The sequence below is a fragment of the Lagopus muta genome, chromosome 6 (genome assembly GCF_023343835.1).
Source record: "Lagopus muta isolate bLagMut1 chromosome 6, bLagMut1 primary, whole genome shotgun sequence".
In the NCBI taxonomy this organism is placed as follows: Eukaryota; Metazoa; Chordata; class Aves; order Galliformes; family Phasianidae; genus Lagopus; species Lagopus muta.
The window spans coordinates 14,547,238-14,567,758 of NC_064438.1; the positions used below are offsets into that span (position 1 = coordinate 14,547,238).

Consider the following 20,521-nt stretch of genomic DNA (forward strand, 5'->3'; position numbering starts at 1 on the left):
GAGCAACGCCTCGAAGTCATTGGGGCTGCACAGATGTAACTGAGTGGGGAATTTGACTAAGTAATATACTCAGTACAATCAGAAAACAACCAGAAGCAAAAAGAAATGCAATTTCACAAACACGAGCAATGAAATAAGCCACAGACCCAGAAGAAACACAGCACAGGAAAAAAAAACACGGAGAGATTTTCCTATTGACAATTACTATTTTCATCAAGCTTTATAAATTTATAAGAAAAAAACACATATATTTAAATAGTTTCAAAAGCTAATGAAAAACTGTTTAAGGCTGCAGCTCACACAGCATAAGGAGTCTTAAAAGCTGTGCCACTCATGGCCATGCCTTTTCAAAAAAACAAATGCCCGCGTTTAATAGGGCTATGGCACTTGTGTCATTGCCAAGCTGTAATATAATACTTGGCTTTGTCTATGGTGACCATTTTTGTACAGACAGGCATTGCAAACATACAAACAACTCTCAGTCTTCCTCTCAGCTTTCTGCAGGAAAGGACTACTTCAAATACTGACACTAGACCAAAATGGATACATGAAGGAAATACAGCGAGGGCTCCCTTCTTCCCACACTGCCCAGTCATTGAACTCGGATCGGAAAAAGAAAGGACCAATTTACCCCTGCTTTGAACAGCCTCAGCAGCAGCAAACAGACAGGAAACCACCTTATCAAGATGGGTGGGGATTTTCACAGTGTTAGATCATAATGTGGTCTGGTCTAACATGACTTCTTCCTCTCAACTTGATGTTAGTCTTAACCAAGCTGAGGGGCAAAATTCAAAAAGTGTCTGTGCTCCAGTGAACTCAGTCTGCCACAGCAGCACCTCATCGCATTCTAAACTAAATGCAGTTCCAAGAAGTTGCACTGTTCGTGACAGCTTTGCTTCAGCCTGATTTCTTAAGAAAACAAAATTTATTTCTTCAGGCTGTTTGTAATTCCTCCTACATCATTAGAGTAAGTTAACCAGTGTCAACGAAGTTTGAAAGTACAAGAAAAGTCTCAAAGATTCCATATGTTTCACGCTGAATGCCTGAGGAGAAAGGTATAAATTCTTCCACAAGGGAAGGAGAAACTGATTTAATCCTTAATCTCTTCTGAGAGAAAGTAAGAAAATGGACATTTTTTTCTCATCATTAATCACAATAGAGATGAAATTATAAAGGGTCCCAGTCTTGGAACTGTAACATCACCAAAACTTTTCTGAGAATTCCCTCCTAAGGCTTTCACTAATTCACTCTAGGAAACAGCAGCTATAGAAAGAACCAAACGTGTGTCTAGCATCCTCTAGATAAGGATGTTAACTTTTGAACTAGCCATTGTATTGAACAGGCAAGGTAACTGGAGTGAAAGCACAGACAGTCCAAACTTCAAAAGGAAAGCTGTAGCTCAATCCTGTATCTCATGACAGCAGAACACCTCAATGTGACAGCTACAACTACCCACCATTTACAACCTGAAATGAAGACAAGAGCTTTGGAATAGAGGGGATGAAGAGATTCCAGTAAGGTAAAAATCTGACCATCAAATCAATTCACTAAACTTGGAGACAGGTCACAGTTATTAAAAGAAATCTACATTGTCACTTCATGAAGCTTACTGTGGGCAAATGGCAGGCAAGATGAATAACTCAACCTCCAGCTGGCGATGAGTCAGCACAAGGCACAAGTAGTTTTTAAATGTCACTCAGTCCATTTCACTCCACAAGGATCTAGAACTTGAAGGCTTCTTTTTCCTACTTTAACTGGTGTTTTAATTTAAATGCAATAAAACTTGTCTTAGCATAGTCCTGTGATAGCCTAGCTCAGACTTCAGTAGAGCAGAATATTGTTTAAACAAAGGAAACAATACATCAGCTCACATTTAGCTAGAAATATGTTACTGTGCTTCCTCATGAACTGTATTATCATAAGGCTGACAAGCCAGCATCACAAACAAGGTCTACAGGTACCTCAACAAGGACCAACTAAACATTCATTTTTACAAGGTCAGTATTTGAATAGAAATTTACATTGCTAGCCACACACAAAAATAACTAAGAAGAAAGTTAAAGAAAAGAAAAGGTGTTCCACCAGAATCCCTGCTGGGTCAATGTGAAGACCCAGCACATTCTCATCTGCTGCTGAAGAATGACCCCTAAGCCTTCGTCACACTTAAATTCATAAGTCCAAGAGCAGGCTTCAGAGGGACAGCAGAAAACTAACAGATTTTTTGTCTAGACCAGTTTGCTTTCCCCAAAATGGAACTCTTCCATTATTTTTGTTCCAGTCAATAGTGCCTAATGCCTAAGTGACAGAGGCACTTAGATTATAGCATGTAAGGCTGAATACACAGACAAATGATGCTGCAAAAAGCAGAACTTGTTAATATATATGTAATGTAGATGCTATTTCCAAAAATATATACATACACATTACATCACAGATGTTTTTTCTCCAACATTAAACATACACTGCAAAAGATGGCAAATCAAAATTGCAATAGCCTCAGGATATAAAGAGAGTATGTTGTTTGTTAAGTAGGCGCAGGAAGCCAGAAAAGCACTTACTAAATGGATGCCTGAGAAGAGTTTCCTATCCATTTATTGAACTGTAAAAGTTCAGTACTTCACTAGAAATATTATCATGGATATAATTTCCACTTAGAGTTGGTACATTTAGAAAATAGAGATGGCATTTACACATCTTCAGCCAATTATGTTTGTTTCCCTTCTCATTGTCCCCTAAACCCAGTATCAGTTCATTTTTACTGTCAGCGTTACAAATCTCAAACAGTTTTGTTTGTTTTTACCAGCAATAAACTCCTTTAGTCAGTAATTGGAAAAATATAAACTTTTTTCCAAATTCCTTGATTGTCAAATTATCAATTATCGTCATCAGTAAGTAGATGGCACATAAGAAAATGCAGAAGAACCTGTTATTGACTGAGCAAGGAACAGCCCCTTCTAGACCAAACCCTTACAACATCACAGATGAAGTTTATTTCTCAATTCCTTCTTTAGTTTTTAATATTAAATATGCTATTATATTTATGCAAAGAAGCCAACTGAAGGAGCAGTAAGAGTCAAACACAAAAACTGACTAATACTGAAAAATCAGCTACTAAAGCACTGAAAGAGTAATTTAGGACAGCTTCAGTTTATGTCAGTTGATCATGATCTGTGGCCTTATGGAAATAATCAAATAATTTTCTCAAAACATAACCATTATTGCTGACAAAGCAAAGTAAATATTCTGCTCCACCCAACCCAGCACTGAATACATCAACTGCTTCCATCAGCCCAAAGGTTACTCTACAAAGGGAACGTATCTGGATTTGCTTGTATTTAAATACCAACACTTAGCATTTTTATACACCTTGCTCTTCAATTTCAGTTTCCCAGTCAGAACTTAATGTTAACATTAAACCAAACCTGTCCCTTTCTAAGCATATTTCATGTCCTCTGTCAATGTCCTTGGCAGTATTTTCAATTGCTGATATACACTTCTGTTATTAAACTGTAAAAACTGCATCCCAAGGTCACTGTGAAATAAACAGCATATTCCCACTTGTACAGTGCATAGGACAACAGTAATCTTACAGGCATCTGTGTCACAAACGATGACTTCATGACAAAAAGTGTTTGCAGTAATATCAGTAGAGTATTATAGAATCATTGAATGGTTTGGGTTGGAAGGTACTTTTAAGATTATCTAGGTCCAACCCCCCTGCTATAGGTAAGGATACCTCCCAGCAGGTTGCTCAAAAACTCATTCAACCTGGCTTTGAACTCCTTCATGGGAGTGGGCATCCACAGCCTCTCTGGGCAACCTGTTCCAGCGTCTCAGCACTCTCACAGTAAAGAATTTCTTCCTAATATCTAGTCTAAAGCTACCCTCTTCCAGTTTAAAACTGTTTCCCCTTGTCTATGTTGCTACATGTCCTTTAAAAAGTCCCTCCCTGGCTTTCTTGTAGGCCCCTTTCAAGTACTGAAAGGCCACCGTAAGGTCCCCCCAGAGCCTTGTCTTCTCCAGGCTAAGAAGCCCCAGCTCTCTCACCCTGTCCTCATAGAGGAGGTACTCCACCCTCTGACCATCCTCATGGCCCTTCCCTGGACCCACTCCAACAGCTCCATGTCCTTCTTGTGTTGGGGGCCTCAGAACTGGGCACAGTACTCCAGGCTGAGCTTCAGGAGAGCAGAGTAGAGGGGCAGCATCACCTCCCTCAACCTACCTGCTGGTCACACTTCTCTCAATGGAGAGGATATGGCTGGCCTTCTGCACTGCAAGAGCACATTGCTGGCTTACGCCAAATCTTTCATCAACTGACACTTAAATTTCTCTCCTCAGGGTTGCTCTCTAGCCATTCTCCACTTGAACACTTTCTAAAGGAATGAACACAATTTCTTCTGTTCCACTTAAATTCAATTTCAACTTAATTTCCAAAAGCACTGAAGAAATGAAGAAGTTGTATGGTGGTTTACTTTTTTTAAAACGGGATATTTATCAGCAATGATTTTAATATATAAACAGATTTAGTCAAAATGAATAGGTTAACACCACCGATACATTTCAAAATATGCATTTTAAATGAAGTAAGTCTGATATAATCACATGTGCTTCTTTGAAAATACCTGTGTTGGTCCTCAGAAGCAGTGAATTTGATTCCTGTAAGTTCTTTGCGATACCAGGCAAAGTGCAATTAGAAACGTCAGTAATCATATACAGGAGAAACTTAACTCACCCAGCTGGTGATGAGGGTCTCCGGCTACAGCACACTCCTCCTCAGAAAGTAGCCTTCACCCAGAAGATGCTCACAGGAGAGCTGGATCCTGGGTGCCCTCCCTGGGCCCACCCCTTCCAATCAGGTGGGAAGCACAGGTAAATTGCTTGCCCCTGTGCTTCCTGGGCCAGCCACCCCCTTCACCAGATGCTCAATCATCAGTTCTAGCTGTGACACAAGAGTTCCCCTACGATACCCTGTAAGAAAACTGTCTTCTAGGTAAGGGCGTTCATGGGAATTATGTCAAACTATGCAGGAAAACTACATTTTCAGAGTTAGCACTTGCAAACATTTATACCAGAAGTGTTTGCAATGCCATCCAAGCGGAGCATGATTCTCTTACACAACATATCCAGCAGACTACACTCAAGAGTACAAATAAAATCTTTGAGTATTGACCAAGCACAGCCAATCTGAAAGCAAGGTAAAGAGACATAACGAAAGGAGATGAAAATAGGTGTTTGCAAACAAACAAACCAAAAAAAAAAAAAAAAAAAAAAACCCCAAAAAAACCCACAAACCAAAAAACTGCAACAAAAGATTTTCAAGAGATCACTCTACACTTACAGACACTGCAGATAAAGACTGTTGAAGTTCATTATGAATAGCATTTACATTCACATTACTACATCTGCTATGGATATTTTGTAGAAAAAACAGTACTGTTTATGCATGACCTGAGCAGCCCAACACTATTATCATATAAGACTGTTAAACATTCCAGGTTTGTTTACAATAAAAACAAAACCAGAAAATTTCTTTGGGATGCTTCTTAACAGAACAATCCATGACAAAAATTCCTTTACCTTTACCTATTTATCATGGGCTTGATGAGCTTCCTACTTAAGTTAGCACAACTGAACCAACTGACTTCACGGGGAAGTTAACACTTCACAGCATTTGAAGAACATCACTGCCTAAGCATCCAATTGTGTGTCTACCTTGATTCCACCACTATGGAAATCCACCTCCAGGCTTCAATCTGTTCTCATTTGGACTGTTCTCTATACACGTGGTAGGTTTTTCATGAACCAGTACTTCAGAAGGCATTAATTCCAAATTTCTCACTTCTTTTCAAACCCAGTAAGCTTTCATCACCTACGTTTGTTACATATTACCTACCTACTAATTTTGAAAGGAATATCAACATTTATTGCTGCCATTACAATTATTATTTAACTCTATAAAGCATATAATATTAAAGACTCTAAAATAAAATGTATGGAGTAAATTTGTGGTATACTAAAAAAAATATCACAGTGAATCCAAAACATTCACCAGCTGCTCCATTGCAATTCATAAAAGCAATCTTAAGGATTCATTCAAAATACTACAATTGTTCATCACAGCTTTTCTAGGAAGAAAAATTTTTCCACTCTTAATAAATTTACCTCTAAACATTTTTCATTTCTCCAAACTCTTACTATTCTAAGATAGTTATTCCCACTACAGTGAGACCAGGACAGTGACAGAAAGCAAAAAAAAGCACTTGAATAGCACAAGAACTCTATTTGAAAAATCACTGCTTCTGTATTTCTGCTGATGTCTGAAATGTTGATATATAAATAATCACCTAGTCCTACTCACTTGACAGTGTATCTGAATTCTAACAACTCCTGGATGAGAAAGCTTACTGTGCTCTACAAATGAAAACAAACCTTCAGAGCCTACTCCTGTTTCAATAAGCCCATGATAGTTTTGCTACTTATACCAGGATAAAAGATTGATGGCATGCCTCCACAAAGCTCATAGAAGGTCAGAGGTTCATAAATGTTTTCACTGTAGCAAACAGGGAGGAGTCTGCATGGAAAAAAAAGTGCAAGTCAGAAAAGGGAAGTTTGGACTTCCAAGTCTGGACACAAGGCACAACTCTCAAGGTAATACCAGTATTATTTCAATCATAAATGCAGGAAAGCAGTACTTTCAAACAATGAGACCTAAGGTACCTGAAGTTAAGAGCTACTAAATCTCTGAAAATTCATAATCATTACTGGAAAATCCATTAAGCCTAAGTAACTATTACTTAATCTTCCTGGCAAAACTTCACTAACAGATTTTAAAACTTTTAATGCCCCCAGTACTGCATGCAGTGCTGTATTTCTAGCAACACTACTATTTCTAGTATTGCTGTTAATTAATCAATCAAGTCCTCACAGGCTATCATGAAAATGGGGTGCAGATTTACCATTTTGAAAGTGATTCTCATAAGGAAAGCAGAAACATAGATGAGAACATGAACAGAATACGCACTTTAAGAAAAGGCTATGGAGAGAACCACAATGACTACACATCAATAACCATATATTCATCTTGATAACTAAACTGAATAACACAGAACTATTTTAGAATTCCCTCCGTATCTAACAAACGGGACAAAAATATATTTACAGTAGTATGGACAAAAAGGATACACTTTGTTTAGCCAGATACAGAAAAAAAATAAAGACAACACAAAACAGGCTTCTGAAATCACTGTCTACAAAACATTCTTCCGATAGGTTTGAACCTTTCAATGGCAACCAAGTCTGACACACACAAAAAAATAAACTTCAGTTTCTGAGGATGTCACAGAAACAGGTGGTTAAGGCTGCAAAGAGACATCCTGCTCAAGGCCTTGCTGAATAAAAGACTACTGAATTTGCTGAGACTCAAACGTAATGATCTCTCTTATATAACTGAACAGCATACTGCTAAACACCTTGCTGATGGCTCACACAGACAAGACATACATAGAAGAAATGGCTGTAAGTCACATAGCATACAACACAGAAAAAAGACCCCTACATTTTGTCAAAGGTCAAAGTGACATGAGTTTCAGCAGTATTCTTTGTTCTGAAATGAATGAAAGGCATAAAACAATAAGGATCAGCAACATTAGTTTTTTTCACAAAGATTATCTTAAAGTGAATAGGGTAACAATCATGTAGACTTGGTCTCTTATTACTTGTAGACAGAACAGTGTTTTGGAAATTGACTGCGCATTGACTTGGTGCCATAGCAAACTACGATGCCAAAGTTCATAAAGCAATATCAAATGAAAATACAAGAAAATACTGGAATTCTGCAGTCCTTCACAAGAAATAATACTTGAGTCCCTCACCTCTGACAATAGTGAATATTTACTAACGGCTGCAATCCAGACACTCTTCAAAGAGTTTTGAGGGTGAAATGGGATTAACGGGAAGAAAGAAAACGCGCAAGCCAAAATACCAGTGGAACAAAAATCAGTAAGAGGAATATACAAAATACAAAATGAATGGCAAGTGGAAAAAAATGTCTGAGTTAGGAAAACTAAAACAGTATTTCATGTTTAAGTGTGATTGGGGTTTCTTAAGGTGCACTGTTTCCACGTGTGTTACTGTAACGTGACACACATCCTTTTCCTCATTACTGTTAATTACAATGGAAACCTCCTATAATTAACTGTAAAAAAAACTTACATAAAAAACTGTAAAATAACTTACATAAACCAACCTTTCCCCTCATATCACATAAATAGAAATAATCTTTTGCACTAATACTTCTGCAAAATAAGGTGTTTGCAGTATAATAATTCAAATTACACTGCTGCTTCTATTCCAACAAAACCATTCATCCAGCTGCAAAAAAAAAAACAACAAGGGAGACATTCAGCATTTAACTTATTACAAAAGCAAGCAGGCCAGCGAAGACCATCTAATGCCAATACTCGCGTTATAAGTTCTTATGCTACGTTATTCAAAACAATTTCCCATATCTTCTCTCTACCATTTCCGCTACCAGCAAAGGCATAAGCACATACATCTTTCAGCTCTGTCTCACGCAGTCCTTTTCTGACTTCTCCAAATAAGAGGTCTTCATCCTCTGTTTGTAGCATCAGTCACCCTCGGCAAGCTTGAGACACCAGCACAGAATGCTACTCAAGACAAATTTTGTGCATCTTATTTTGAATTCCAATTAACACTTGAAACAACAGTTGTTACCCACCTATTTGAATTAAAGGTCTTTCCACGTCAATCTGCCTAACCACAGACAGATGTCATTAGGTTCCACTAATGTCAGAGATGCAGCATCTGAACCTCATTGCAGAGACCAGTAAGCTGCTGGTGATAAACATTTTTCTCAGCTATTAAGATAATAATCAGCGAGAACTTCATGGAGAGCAGGCTAGTTATAATTCTGTTTACCATCACATTACCCTTCTGCAGCACCCTAAGTCTGCCTTGAACTGCAAACCCATGCTCCACTCCAAAAAACTATTCTTTTGATCTAAGTAAAAGATGGTTAATTAACAGATTCACATAATATTAATATACCTGGGAGCAAAGCTAAAGCTTGCATATCTGAAATAATCAGTATATTACAGAAAATGAAATGATGAGTACAAACATCACTGCAAAATAGGTAAGATTTAGCAACACAACTTAGACTTTCTTTCCACTGACCATTACATTTTGCAAAATTTTTCTCTTTCCATCCCACAGACAAAAATAAATATGTATTCCAAGCTATTACCTCCTAGTCTTCCAAGCTTTAAAGTCAAGCTTTAAGGGAATAATTACAATCACTGTTTTTCTTGAGCTATATGCCACTGCAACCCAAATTCAAAGTTCCACACCATGACGACACAGTATGGTGAATGAGGCCCTCATACTGCGCTTGTTGTCATCTCTCTGAAATGCTGCAGGTTGCTTGCTTACCCTTCAAAACAAGCAGGATGAGGACCAGCTACATAGCACACACTGTTCATGGCATTCTGCATGCTAGCAAATGTGATTAGCACAGAAAACGCGAGAAGACCAGAAGGCATCTTTCCATATTCAGCCATGTATGTTTAACACTGAGCTAGATTTCACCTCAGTGCATTATTATGTTGATCGACAGTAGGTATGGCAAGGAAGACATAGGCTGACATCAGCTACTTTTAAGCTTTTCTCTTCTTCCCCTCCCTCATTTACCACCTCCAGCTTCTATGACACCGTGCATTGTGCATTTATGTGCACTCATGTGCACAGGCAGCAGAGACTTATCTATTAAGATCAGTTATGTGGTAAAACTGCAAAAGGAAACTTTCACCCTTGTCCAGGTGGTTGAGAAACTGCAGAGGCCAACAGCAGCTTCTAAACGCATGCTCTCCTCCCTCCACCCCCACGTCTCTAATCACTTAGGAGGAAGATAGGAAGATTAGCAGAGAGGAAAAAAAATAACCAAAGCTGCAGATAACCCTTTAGGACCACAACGTCAGGCTACGAGATCTGGAGCGAAAGGTTAATGCGGTAGTATTTTCAGGAATCAGACAATTGTGTTTTACATGAGAGGGAGGGGTACTGAGAGGGTGAGAAAAAGAAAAGGAAGTGGTGATGAAGACAAAAATGAATTTGTCATCCACAGCTGGATCTTTGATCACCTGGAGTACCCAGGAAAAAAAAGATTACCGAAAGAAATAGGATAGTTTTATTACCAACATACTGCATTTTTTTGGTGGAGTATTTTCATCACCAGAGCAGATTTTAGTAAGGATACAGCTGCACAAGTAAGGGCTTATTGAGCCATGCAAAGAATAAATAAAGGTGATACCCAAAACACTGACAGATAGCTACCTTTAGCAGCTGATGTAATGAAAAGGATTAAAAAATATAAATATAAATAAAAGTCACTTTCACTGGAAGACAATGTCATCCCCATCCCTGTCTCTGAACGGTTGCTATGGGGTTGTGAAGAGGAGGGGAAAGATGGGGGGGGTTATAATCAATCATCTCAGAAGAGCATTGCTTCTTACAGAGAAAGATCTGGATTTTGACTGTGTCCCTAAGAAAATTGCGGACTGCAGAGCTGCTGCCACGCAGGGCAATGAGGAAGCAGGCAGAGCAGAGGCAGCAGCTGGGGATGGAAACGCCTATTAAAATCTTTAGACAACAGATGGGCAAAGCTCGGCTGGTTTAAAAAAAAAAAGAAAAAAGAAAAAACAACACACACGCACACACAAAACCAAAAACAACAAAAAAAAACCACCCCACCACAATGCATCATGTTTTATTGTCCCACCGTAATGAACAACACTTAATACCCACATGCCCAAAGAAGCCCCCTATTACTAATTTCCCCTTTCCCTGAATTATCATCTCAAGACTCAATTCACTTTGAGGGGAGGGGGTCTCCCCAGTCCAGTGAATTTGCCAGATCCCATTGCTTATTGCACCTGTTACTACAAAAAATGAAATAAAATAAAAAAAGGAATAGCCATTTGGGCTTCTTTTAGAGGTTTTCCTTCCAATTAAGGATCCCCTGCCCTTGAAGTGAATATGCTATCTAAGCAAGCAACAGCAAGTCCAGATCTTTAACGCATTTAGAGGATCTAATTATGTCATGTAGGGCAGAAGCACCTGCTCTCCGCTAATTCCCTCCACTCTGTTTCCTCTTTTTAATATTTCTTACCATTGTTCCATTCAAACAGATCTGCTGGGGGTGAGTTCATAAACAAGCTTTAAGAGAAATAATTAAATAACCTCCCCTCCCCCTCATTCTTCCTACAAAAACACAGGATAACCAGAATTCTGCTACTGATCCTCTATTTTTCTTTTATTTCAGATGCTACACAAAAAAATCACCAGCTCATCCATCCATATTTGGTAAATGCCCAATGCAGTCAGTGCCACAGATATACTGTATATATTTCCCACCACCAACTGCACCTTAAGGACTACACCCTTTTCAATCATGATGTCATGAAATACTGCTGGTGACTCCCCCACTACCACCACCACCACCTCCTTGGTACTACAGGCTGTGAACCTTCCATTTCAATATAATTTGATTAAAAAGAAAAGACTTCTAAGTAGGGCAGAGAAGAAATTGATGTGAAAATCCACCACAAGCATCATCTATTTTTTCCTCTGCATGCACTCCTTCCGTCACCAGAACACCACCCATAAGAAGGAGTAATGAACATGAAGCATCTTGGTTTTTTTTAAAGAGAAAAAAATAACATGGATATTAAAAACAAAGAAAAAAAAAAATCCTTTGTGAATATTATCTTCATTAAATCGGCAAACGGGAAAACCTGATCCCTCACATACCCCATCCCCAACACCTCACTGGCTGCTACAGCACCTTCCCCTTGGCGCGGGTGCTGCTGCAAAGGAACCAACCTGTCTGTCCTTTTCCTAGGGTTTTCTCCAAACGATAGGGTCCAACATATTGTGCATGTTGAGCTCCGCTGCCTTCTTTCCCTGTTGATGTCATTTCTACCTGGATCTGTAATTCTGCAATGTGTATGTGCTGATGAGCTGGAATTTCTCTCTGCAGTTCTTTAAATTCCCACTTTGCAGCTGTGCAAGCAAAGCACTCTTTCTTTTTGCTTTAGTCCACTTGGTTGCAGATTTTTCTCTTCCTCCTCTTTCTTTTCACTCTCTTTCACGTGCCTGTTGTCTCGCTGGGTCTGTCTGGGACGCTGATGTGCGAAGGAGTTATTTTAATGTTCAAAGAGGGGGGATCTACGATCCAAGCCCAAGGAGCATGATGCTGGTGATCTGGGCTCCGCACGCCTTGTTCTCTCTAGGAGCTGTTCAAGGGAGAGCCAGGGCTAGAGCAGCGGAAGAGCCGGGCCCCGCAGCTGTGATTGACATTGCAAGCAGCCAATCCCCTCGTCTCCCACCTCCTTCTCCCCTCCTCCTTCCAGTACCTTTTCTTTTCCATCAGCAGCAGCAGTTACTGCCTCTGCCTGCTACAGAGCATCATAATCAATAGGAACGGCAAACACCCAAGTTTATCAGTCTATTGATAAGGCACTATTAAATATAATTAAGGAGCGTGTTATTTTAAATCCCAAGCACACACGTTTCTTTCTCATGAATTATACTCCACTATGCAGCTGTACCTCCATGGTACTGAATAAAGGATGTGACTGTGGCAGGAAGCAGGAAGGGAAAAAAATCTACTTCAGAAAACGAGCTTGAGAAATTCATTAATTCTGTTTGATTCTGAAGGACCTGTATCTTCAGTGGGTTTTACCCTTTAAAGAGAGCCTTTGGGGAGGAAACAAAAAGAAAAAATAAAATGACAGGGAAAAAAAACAGGGCCCATCCTGTAGCTATTGAACTCAGTGGCAGACGTGCTTTTGAATTTGATGGCAGCATGCAGACTTTGCATCCTTAGGTGAACAGATCAAAAATGGCACGGCTGCAATTTTCATTATATCAAAAAATCAAGGTGTTTAATGGGAATGGGAAAGGATTCTCAGATCCACAGATAATAACATCCATAGGCTCTATACCAGCAGACTAAGGAAACCTGCATTGCTTTTGTCCAAGTACTTATACGAATCTTTACATTCCTAAGTGTTTAAGAAGTTTGTTAGGCATAAACCTATGTACTTTCTGGGACTTGGGGCTATACAACAGTTTCAGACTCCAGGGCTATCAAACTGAAACCAATACCACACGAATTTCCTTTTTACCTTCTCTTCTCTGCACTGTTCCAGATAGCAAACTGATCGGAATATCCTTTTTGAATTGCAACCAGGAAATGCACAGCAGGGATTCTTCAGTCACAGAGGAAAGCCATGGCAAGCCTGTAAAAGAAGAAGAGAGTAAAGAGGACAAAACTTGGATGCACCTTATCACTTTATGTTGCTAGTTGAGTGCAAAGACTAGTGACTATTTCAGGGTTGTTTTTTTTTTCTTTCCGAAAAAAAGGATATATTTTTAAAATACCTGTATCTACATGAATCACCTGATGAAGGAAATTAGAATAACACCAGAAATTTGCTTTGTACCTGTAACACAGGCACCACAACTCCACCCAACAGGTTGCAGAACATTAACGGGATGAGGAGATGAGAGAGAGCCAGGCCAGCAGCGTGAAATTTTAGACCAACTCCAGGTTGTCCTTGTGTCTCCCTCAGGAAACAAAAACCCCAATGCTTGTTTTGGCCTTCCTCTGCATTGCTTTTTATGGTTCACCTTTAATTACTTCCAGAGCATGCTGTTACCTGCCAGCAAACCAGTGGTGCCCCCAGCGCTCTGCTCCTCCTCAGACTTCTCTCACCCTGTGGGGCTGCCTGCTAACAGCTGCTCCTCCTCTGAGAGGACTGGCTCCACCATCACCAACGGTACCTCCCAGCACTTCACAGGCATTTACTCTCCTCCTCTCCCCATCTCACTTTTGCTAAACTACACATTTTTATTTCTCCAATCTTTCCCAGTGCTGGGATGGCATTTCCCTGTGTCTGGCACAGTGTGAAGCCACGAGGCTGAGAGGAGAGGGTGCAACAAGCCCTCCGAGAGCCTGCGGCAATATGGCGACTGTTCGATCCTGCTCTTCCCGCCAAAAGCGCTGAGGCAAAGACACTGCATTGCATCCCCCTCCAGAGCAGCTGTGAAGGCTGCAGGCAAAACGCTTTCAGAGGCTGGAAGCACGAGGCTCAGAAACATCAGGAGATCTTCAACAGGGCAACCAGGTGTCAAGAACACATCTCTGGAACTCTTCCCACATGTGTTGTGTAGCAAAGGCTTTCCTTCGCCTGGCCAGGGTATTGTGAGGTGAGGCATCGCGGTGTGAAGGAGCAGGCTCCTGGCAGGGCTGTCAGTTTGTCCAAATTGCCAAATTATCCATACAATCATATTAGTAACATGCATTGCCAACTATCTTTCACACACAACAGCTTTTAAAATTTGTATTTTCGAGAGCTTTTGGTTGGAGATGATGAGGTGTTTGTATGTGGATGAACCATGTCTGGGTGACAATATAAAGAGAAAGATGAGCATTCGGACAGTATTGCCCATAAAAGACAACTTGCATACTTTGCAGTTTACTTCCATTGTGTTTTGGGGAAAATAACAGTTCCGTGAATACTACAAATCCCTACTTTCTGCTGCAAATTATATGCCAGTGTCATGGCTGGAATGAGAGCAAAAATAATTCATTCATATGACCCTGACCGGGAGGTCAGTGAATTTAAAAACAAACAAGAAAATCCAGACCCTTTTGGTGTAATTTATTTACTTGCTATTTTGATTCCATAAGAGTATTCTGCTGTGTGACCTATTGCAGCAACTTTGATCTTTCATTCTCAAATCTTCTCGAAAAAAAAAATATTTGGACACCTCTTTCTTCCTTAATAATCAAATGCTGTTTATTTCATCTGTTCATATAGACTAAAATCCCATTTATCTATAACCCCTTGATATGAAACTCACTCCTTTGAATCTAGGTTATGTCCCCTGGTGTGAATTACTTATACAATAACTCCCTCAATTATTTGAAGCCCTGTTTATCCAAATGTTTTGATGTTCCCAAAGTATTTTGAATAAACAGGGCTTTGCTGTCGTGGGATGTATCAGATATCTTTTGGGATACATACAGGATGATTTCCCCTGACCTTATTTTGTATCATCTTGTGCTTAAACGTACAAGCAGTGTAAACTTAAGTGTATAGTGTATGGGCACCATCTTCAGTACTTTTATTTCTGTTCCCATTCACGATTTTTATTTAGTCCTCATTAAAGGCGCATACCCCAGAAATTCTGCTCAGGAAGAACTCCACACAGATTCAAGTAAATTTTTTCTCTTGACTAAAAAGAGTGAATATTAACAATAAAAAAGACCTAGAATTTCGGTTTTTTGTTTTGTTTTGCATTTTTCAAACACCCCCATTTACACTAGCTTATGCCTTCGCAAAGTCCTCATGTTCTTCTGTTGTTGTTGTTTGCCACTACCTTTCTCATAAGAGCCATGAGAATCTTAAGGGTGAAGATCATGAAAAGATGCAAGAATTGGAGAAAAAAAACAGGCTCATAAGGACATTATATACTATTTTTCAATTGTTCATTTTAATGTATTCTTGGAGTTACTAAAGTAATTGCCCAAATTCCAAGAAAAAGCACCAATAATTTTGCGTAATTAGCGTAGAATGAGTCAATAGTTTTCTCATGGTAAAAAGAATTTAACAAAAATTAAGAGTTTATTTACAATTAGAATACCCTAATTGGTAATGCCAATGATAAGGGCATATTAAAGAAATGATACAACAATATTCAGTTTTTCCAATGTTAAGATCCGTTTTCATGCTATCAATATATTCCACCCACAGATCTACGGACATACAATACCTCTGATAAATGGCATTCAGAATACAATATTTTGCAAACTCACATCACTGCACAGGTACATCATCAAATTGAGCCAGGTACTCGTACAGCCTTTAAGCATCAATGCTGTTGACAAACTGTAATACCTATATGAAGAATAATTATATAAATCAGCCATATCTCCAAAGAAACAGCCTAAAATTGAGAAATAGTTTCCTTCAGAGGTGGGTAGCCAATCAGCATCTTCCTAAGAAGCCTAAATAGCCTCTAAGAAAAGAAAGGGATTTCAGTAGTGCAAGTAGATGTTTTAAATTTTTACAATACTCTCACATTTCAGGCATGTTCCAGTATGTATTATGTACTGGAGAACTTAAACTACCTAGCACTGGTTGTTGAAAGACAGTGCTTCTGCAAAGATTCCATCTTCAACAGCTCCTACATTAGTCCATTGCGGTTGAACTTGATCTTTGAGGTCTTTTCCAACCTGAGAAATTCTGTGATTCTATGATCGTTGTTATATTTATTTTGCATGTAACAGTTTTCAGCAGTCTATATATTCTAGTACATCGTTTCAACTTTCACCCAAGAAACGAAAAAAATGGAACGTTAGTTCCTTATCTACATATGATCTTTCCTTCGTGCAAGGCTGAGGTAAAAGCATATAAAATGTTTAATAATAAAACAGATAAAAGCATTACTAAGACTTTAAAAGGATGCTGGAGAGATAGAGAGGCATTTATATTTAATCTAAGCACTACACACGAGTGACCAATTTTGCCTTTTCTTTACGTAAATAGCAAGCTATCAACACTTAAGTACTATACCTAACAGCCATTTAATATGTCCTTACCTTTCATTGCCTACAGATTCTTTTCTCAGAAAAGTCCTGCAATTTGGGGGCCCATCCTCTGCATATTGGCACACTTCAGGCTTTCCTGGGTGACAAATTCAAATTCACTTATTGAGACATTAAACCACTGATAAATGCTCAAGAACTTCAAAAATAAAGAAAACTGAATGAGACACCAGTTTTAAAAATCCTGGAGTTGCATGGATCAGTTCCAGTTGCAAAGTGACTATTCAGGAAGAAGCCTAGAAACAGTAGAGCTCAGCGACCAGAGCATTTGGTGCTTAAGGAATAGAAAATAGGTATATGAAAACAAGAACACTTTCTGGCCATTGTTTTGTGCTTTGGAGCAATTCCATCCATTCAGCTTCCACCATAAAATGTGCATCAGCCTAACTGCAAGCTGATAGACTCTTCTGAGTGACTGTTGAGCAGCTATTGTGAATGCTATATTAGCACTCTAACAATATGCAGCAAATTTGTATGATGTCAGATACTATGAAAAAAGCAAATTTTCTATAGTTTAAAACATATTTCAGTGAAGCAGTCAATCAGCCCAGGTTTAGCCAATAGAAAGGCTGAAGATGCATTTCAAGCAGACAGACGCATATGAAATGCATGTTTACATTGCACAGATATATGCTGTGTGTCTACTTGTCTAGCCACGCAGTTAATAGGCAGACACTCAGAGTACTTGCATGAACGTCGACAACACCAACAGCCTCATCCTACTCCTCTCCATGGCTGGAAGTCCAGTAAGGGGAATACATATTTGTAAGGACCGCGTAGCTCCCCAGCTCACACACAGCCTCTGAATCCTAATCTCCTCAGTTGCTGGCACCTTAACATACAAGCCCACCTGGCTGCAACCCTTCTCCAGTTTCAGGTATAGACTATTACACGTGCATCTGGCCAGGATTTTCCAGATCCTAATAGCTGGACCTCCATGCTCACTCTCCCAGTCTCAAGCTAATCTCATTGGAATTTACATGAGACTGAATTTTAACCTCCAACAGCCTATGATTTGCTACATATAATATACACATGCTACAGTGATATGCTATGAATCCATTACATGTATGTAATGCTATAATGACGTGATAATAGCAGGGTAGTAAAGTCTTTGGCTACAGCAAATGAGAACAAGCCCAAATGCAGCAGCCACAGTTACAAAAATAAAAGAAAAGAGATGCTTACCTTTGAAAGACATCAGGTACACAGGGATCTCCAGCAAGAAATAACCTCACCTCCACCACCAACCCTAAAATGAGGTCTGGGAAGGGGTGGATCCTGGCCCACCCCTTCTGGTCACTCAGGTACATTGCATACAGCTGAGATCCCCTGGGTTGGCCCTGCCTTCCAACCAGGTGCTCAATCACTGCCTCAAGCCATAAGTTAGTATTTCTGTACTTACTGTACTTGTATTAGTTTGATTTCATATCAAACGTTTTTATAGACAGAAGATTTATACTCTCACGTGAAAAAAATATGAAGCACTTACTCAAGGCAGTATTAGAAAGGAATTTAATAACAGGTCCAGCTGCACCAATCATGGGCAGGGCATATCCATACATAAGTTAGAATGAGCCAACAACAATTTGTATGCAACTGGTCCTTTTTATCTACTTACACTTTTATTTTCCCACTCTTGCTCTCTTGCTTCTCTCCAAATCACCCAACCCCATTTTTTCCCACCATCTTTGATCCCTTCCCTAGACTTCCTATAGTCCGTCCAGTGCAATCCCAGTCTGCTTTTTCCTTGCATCCCATACTGTTTCCCCACAATGAAACTAAACCACAGCCACTTCAGACCATACGGTGATTGGACAGTCCTTGATTTGAGTTTCTGCCCTCCCTTCGTTTTACCACATAACCTAACATTGAGAACATTACTGTGTAGGGTAACCTGTCTTTTAATTACAAGAAGCACTTGTTTCTCGGTTACAATAGCCTGCCTTTTTTACTACTTCTTACATAGTTGTAGAAATGACACTTACAGAAAGTACCCTAAGGTGTGCCATACCTCTTAAAAAATATCCTGTGCCTGGCACTTGACACGTAGCAGGAGCTAGCAAAGTGCAGAGATCTGTAGCTATTGAGCACACCTGAAGATTAAGGAGAGTACATCCAGCCCCAGGTTCCTGCAAAATGTGAAAAGAAGTTAAAGGTAAATACAGACCAGAGATTGATGGCAATGGTGAGATGATTAAAGGGTCCCTCACTCCATAGAAACGTATATTCCCAGGTATTTGGTATAAGAAGAGCAAAGAGATTGATGAGATGAAAAAGTGGGACTTTGCTTTTTGTATTCACAGCAGTCTCTCAGAAAACAAAAGACATTACTCAAAAAAAGAGTGCCAAACTATACAGTAGGCAAATAGAACAAAAGAGCCAAGAACCTGAGGCCACTATGCACCAGTGAGCAGATCTGTATCTATTCATCACATTGCCACACTTAGCAGTGGCAAGTGCAAATGATAAGCTTTTAAGGAAAACAGCCCACATGAGGTTGTTTCCTGACTTACAAGAAAAGCTGGGGTGAAAACTGCAAGGCAGATGAAGGTTGGCAACAGCCAGCACACCTGACAGCTGAGCGTAAAGCAAAAGGAAGAGTTTCGATGGTAAGGAAAAGTAAAGAAACAAAGAACAATTTGAAGGGTAAGAAGAATGTTGCTCATCAGAAGGCAAGGAGCTACAGGACTCTTCTACCACCAATTGCACAGGAAAGACGTGAGAGGTTGTTTTGAAGATTTGCATGCTGAAGCTAATTTGTTGTTGCATGATTGGTCAAAATACCAGTTTCATATCACAAATGAAAAGCAACATTAGCAAGGATTAGCAAGTATTTCCTAACTATGTCAGTAATTTGTTTAGTTGAAAAAACAAACAACAACAGCAACAACAACAAAAACCAAAAAACCCCACCACCCAACAATAACAAAGGGAGAGGAAAAAGGAAAGCAGAAAAAAGAAATTAAGAAAACAAAGTTTTGAAGTTTCCATGAAACCATTCAAGTATCAGAAGGTCACAGTTCCTAGCTCCATAGGTGATGCAGCTTTTCAGAGAAAAAGCCAGCCTGTTGGGAAAGCCTTCAGCAAAATAAAGCAATGCACAGATGAAAGTTACCAGGATGACCAGAAGTGAAAAGTGAAGAGCTTTTTTTAAATCCCCACCCGCTGCTGATAAAAAATGCTGAAACAAAACTATGACATTCTAGCGATTAAATGATTCAGCTGGAACAGGAAGAAAGTGGTACAAATCGGTTGCATAAACAAACTTTAGAAAGTAGGACTCTGTCCCACAGGTTTTGCTTTTGATTTACAGGGGGAGCTTGGGCAAGTCACTCCGACCAGGAATTCCCAAACCAACTACTGAGTTTACATGTTAAACATATTTGCTACTCTGCTGCCAGAGGCCCGTTACTAAAACCTTCAGAGCCCCTGCCCTTTTAAACATTGCACCTGTTTAAATTAGCTAAACTTAGATAGCCCAAAATTAAAAGATCTGAGGTCTCATTATTTGCCTTTAGTTTCATTTTCTTCATTTTCTCCCTTTTCAGGAAATATTTCTAACTTGCCTACTGTAGTCTTTACAATGAGCTCTTTGGAAAGGATCACTGAAACGTTTGAGCTCTTCAAATGGTTTCGCAGAAATTATTTTCTACGTTTGTTTTTCACCTACCTGGAAATGGGAACAAAACCCACTCCAATGGCTGGACTGAAGAATGGTCCTTGTCGATATGGTCAGTTCTCTGCTGAACTTCTGAACGTTTTTGCTGAAAAACTGGTAAGTGAATGCTCTGAAGAATGGTCCACAAAACCCATGCAAGTAGCAGC

General features: G+C 39.5%; 1 protein-coding gene across 1 annotated transcript in view; it reads right to left on the reverse strand.

Annotated features, from left to right (window-relative positions):
* The window catches only part of BRSK2 (BR serine/threonine kinase 2), a 304,802-nt gene that overhangs the window by 283,762 nt on the left and 519 nt on the right, over positions 1-20,521 (reverse strand). Inside the window, exons 2-6 of the mRNA XM_048948874.1 lie at positions 20,367-20,460; positions 18,708-18,825; positions 16,688-16,772; positions 13,206-13,319; positions 11,899-12,774 (exon numbers count right to left, since the gene is read on the reverse strand). Coding sequence (XP_048804831.1) covers positions 11,899-11,992 — 94 coding nt within the window. The 5' untranslated portion in view covers positions 11,993-12,774; positions 13,206-13,319; positions 16,688-16,772; positions 18,708-18,825; positions 20,367-20,460. The remainder of the gene's footprint in view (positions 1-11,898; positions 12,775-13,205; positions 13,320-16,687; positions 16,773-18,707; positions 18,826-20,366; positions 20,461-20,521) is intronic.